The sequence below is a fragment of the Antrostomus carolinensis genome, unplaced genomic scaffold (genome assembly GCF_000700745.2).
Source record: "Antrostomus carolinensis isolate BGI_N321 unplaced genomic scaffold, ASM70074v2 scaffold5805, whole genome shotgun sequence".
Classification (NCBI taxonomy): Eukaryota; Metazoa; Chordata; class Aves; order Caprimulgiformes; family Caprimulgidae; genus Antrostomus; species Antrostomus carolinensis.
In genome coordinates this window covers 47,694-51,244 of record NW_010317037.1, presented here as the reverse complement: position 1 = coordinate 51,244, position 3,551 = coordinate 47,694, and the positions used below count along the sequence as shown (strand labels likewise).

Sequence of the window (3,551 nt, the reverse complement as noted above, 5' to 3'; positions counted from 1 at the left end):
ATTTCAAGACTTCTCAATTGGACACCACTGATCATACAAAAAAACCCAAAGATGAAGACCCTACATTTCACGCTTGCACAAAAGGCCTGGAAAGAAACTTCTTGTTACCCAACTTTAAGTCTTGCTCAGCATAAGAATATAAAACTCCACATTTTCTCAGATTCAACGGAAAAATCTCTTAAATTACATGGAAACACAGCTATGCATTCCTTCCCGCTGTGCCTTTTGCAAGTCACCTCAGTTTTAAATTGCTATTTCAGAAAAAACCTGGCTTATTTCTTTTCTAAGGTCTACCTAAATTGTTCTGCAGTCACACAATCCTTATTTGATTTCTACCATTCCAGTTTAAAAATCAGTGGCCATTTTCAAGGCAATTTCAGCTTTGCCTGAGAAACACAATGTTCTCATCCACAAGCCAATCTCAGAAATTGCAGCTGAGCACAGCATGCAAAAGACTCATGAAATTTCCAAGTGACCAGCTACTATTATTTATTTTCCTTGGATAAATAGCATAATCCAGTTTAAATGCATATCTTTATTAAAAGACATGCAAAAGTATCTCAGGATTGTCTCCCGGTCTAGAAGACCAAGAGCATTCAGTTTTCTCCATCTTCATGTTTCCCACAGGGAGAGTCTAAAAGTTTTCTGGCCTTTGCACTACTCCACCACAAACCAGCATTACTTGAGTCTGATTTTGTATACTGACGAGGATATACTGCATTAACACACGATAGGACTGCACCATGGTGACAATGTGAAAAAAAGAGTAGTTCACCTAAGTTCACACCTACACCAACAAGCCTGACAGCATTTGTTTTCTGCAATTGACAGAGACAAAAACTTACTGATATCTCTCAACTCCTACAAGACTCTAGCATCACTTTGCAAGACTCTGAATGACTCTAAATGCTTTTGAATAAGATTAAAACTGCTTATTACCTGTTTTTCCAGCTCCGCTCTCTCCTGTAATAAGGATGCACTGGTCTTTGTCCTGGTCCCTTAAAGATCTGTATGCTTCATCTGACAGAGCAAAGCTGCAAAGTAAGAAAGAGTCAAATGAGAATTAGATAAAACAAATACCAACAATAACTAAAATCCTTCACATGCAGGTTGGGGGGGAGCAAACCACAGAAAAACCCACAAGCAACAAAACAGAAAAACCACCAAAGTGTTAATGTTCTCTAAGTGGTGAAGCACTCACTTTTCAGAACATAAAGACCCACATAAGTAAAATGGATACTTTTTCTCAGCAGTTTATCTAGACTTTCTCCAGTAATAGGCAAACATAAACTCTGAAGTTTTTCTAAAGATAGCAAGCTCAAAACAAATTCACAAAATTTCAGGGAAATTTAGGTAGCTTTCTTCATTAAACAAAATGTCATATTCTTCATTGAACAAAATGTCAGTGCATCAACAGGACATGTTCTGCCTGAAGACATTGAAAAAAAGGAAACAGGAGAATCCTGAGCACTAACAATACCATAAGCTGCAATTTCTACTCTGAAAAGTATGAATAAATGTCAGAACTTTCTAAAATATTGAGCATTTTAGGCATTCGAGTATTGCTGGACTTTTGCATAAATATGCAGACGTGTTTCCCAGTAACTGTGTTCTTAACCCAGTAAGGGTGATGTCATGTAGTGAAATTAAAGAATATAATAAGAATCAACAGCTTTCCTGTACCAAAAATGTCTTTCCATGGAGCTCAGAAAATCATGGCCCTGAAACGACTGGGCTGCAATTTGAATCCAGATGTGCTTTGTTGCCATGCAGCAACATGTATTTTGGAGAAAACCAGATGTGTTACTTGTATTTAGTTTTCTTTAATAGTAATTTTGAGACAGAGAAAGAGTAACATTGATTTTGTTTCAACTACATTTTTCAGTTCATGGAATAAAGGACTCTGGAAACTGAGCATTAGAACCCCTTGGAAAAACTTAAGCAAGTAGTATGTGAAAAAAGACATAAAAGCAAAATCCAACTAAAGAGGCACACTTGCATTACACAACTTAAAATGTCTGATAGTGAAACACAGCTTATTTTTACATGAAATAAACATCCATTCAACAGATCAAGAGCTTTGTTAGATTACTGCACCTAGCAAATTATTTAGTGTTCATATGTACTCAAAAGTGGATATTGTTTATTATTTACAGTAAACAAACCATGTATGAAAAACAGAAAGAAACTCTCAGATCAACATAAAATGCATAATCGTTGCAGGTTCAATGCACCCTTTAGAAATGTGATTCTTTATTCTAAGACAGTTCAGGAGCTTTGCATTCAGCTGCTAACTACAAATAGATCCAAGTACTTGTTTTGAATAATGTAGCCATATAGTGCTTCACAGGCAACCACAGTCCCTTTATAGATAAGCAAGCTCTTTGTCATGAAACTAGTTAGTGGTAGCATGGACAACACAATGCAAGTACTGAGAGCCACACGGAGTTCACACTATTGCTACCACTGTCCCTTAGGCTCAGCCAGTTCTTCCTGGCTTCTCTCCCCAAAAAAGTTTATAGAGAGCATGCCATATTGTCCCCAGTTTATCATCACACGCATGTGCAACACTATTTGCACTTCCTTATCCCTCATCAGTATTAGACTCATCTCATATTTACTTATTTGGGTTTTGGTTCCATTTGCTTGTTTGTTTTTATGGTTGCAGTATGTTATCAGGTCAGCCATCCCGCAAGAGACCGGCCTACCAAGTGAGTGGTATTCTGAAAAGGTTGGAAAACAAGTAAATTAAATACCTCATGGATCCTTTACTGCTAAATAATCACACCTTCCCCTCCCTCTCTAGTTCCTGCTAACAATGCTTGTGCCATTGATTCCCCCTCTTTGTGTCCCTCCTGCAGCACATCCACCTGTCGAGTTGCACGACCAACCCAGGGCTCCATCTCTCTCGCTGTTTTTCTCGCCAACTTAATGTCTAAGGCACTAAATTACAATTCATCTCTCCACAGATGGTTGGGCCATTCACTTAACAACCATGATCAGAGGTCATTAACTCCTTTTGATACATATACCATTGAACCCAAATTAAGACTGATCTCTCAAAACTTAATACTGCTACGGTGATTGAAGCATTTGAACTCAGCAGTTCAACTGGAGGTGAAAATGCATTTACGAGAAAGTAGCAGGCTGTAATGTTTTTAGCATTACAACAAAGTCAGTTTGTGAAGCAGACAACATGCCCCAGAACTAGGGAAAAAAAAATATTCTGCTGCTGCTCAGAGACCATGACACAATTTCTGGCATCCACTTTACTGTCTGGAATCCAAACTACAGTAGCAATAACACTTTACCAGACTCTCTTACAGGACATATTTAGGAAATGAATAATATTTGTTGAACACTGCTGCAGATATACTTGTAAATTGAAGAGTACAATGTATGGCACTCAAAAAAGCTTATTCTAGCACACATTATGTTCTTTTTTGCAAGGAAAAAAAAAAAAAAGGCAATAGGGATGAAGAGGAAAGAAATAAAACTACACTGAGCATTCACAGGCCATGTGAGAGAACATTAAAATGAATGCTGTGGTT

General features: G+C 37.6%; 1 protein-coding gene across 1 annotated transcript in view; it reads right to left on the bottom strand.

Annotated features, from left to right (window-relative positions):
• Window positions 1-939: 939 nt before the first annotated feature.
• Window positions 940-3,551, bottom strand: part of LOC104525321 (unconventional myosin-Ib-like) — a gene marked incomplete at both ends in the record, with an annotated part of 34,256 nt that continues 31,644 nt past the window's right edge. Inside the window, one exon of the mRNA XM_010168440.1 lies at window positions 940-1,034. Coding sequence (XP_010166742.1) covers window positions 940-1,034 — 95 coding nt within the window. The remainder of the gene's footprint in view (window positions 1,035-3,551) is intronic.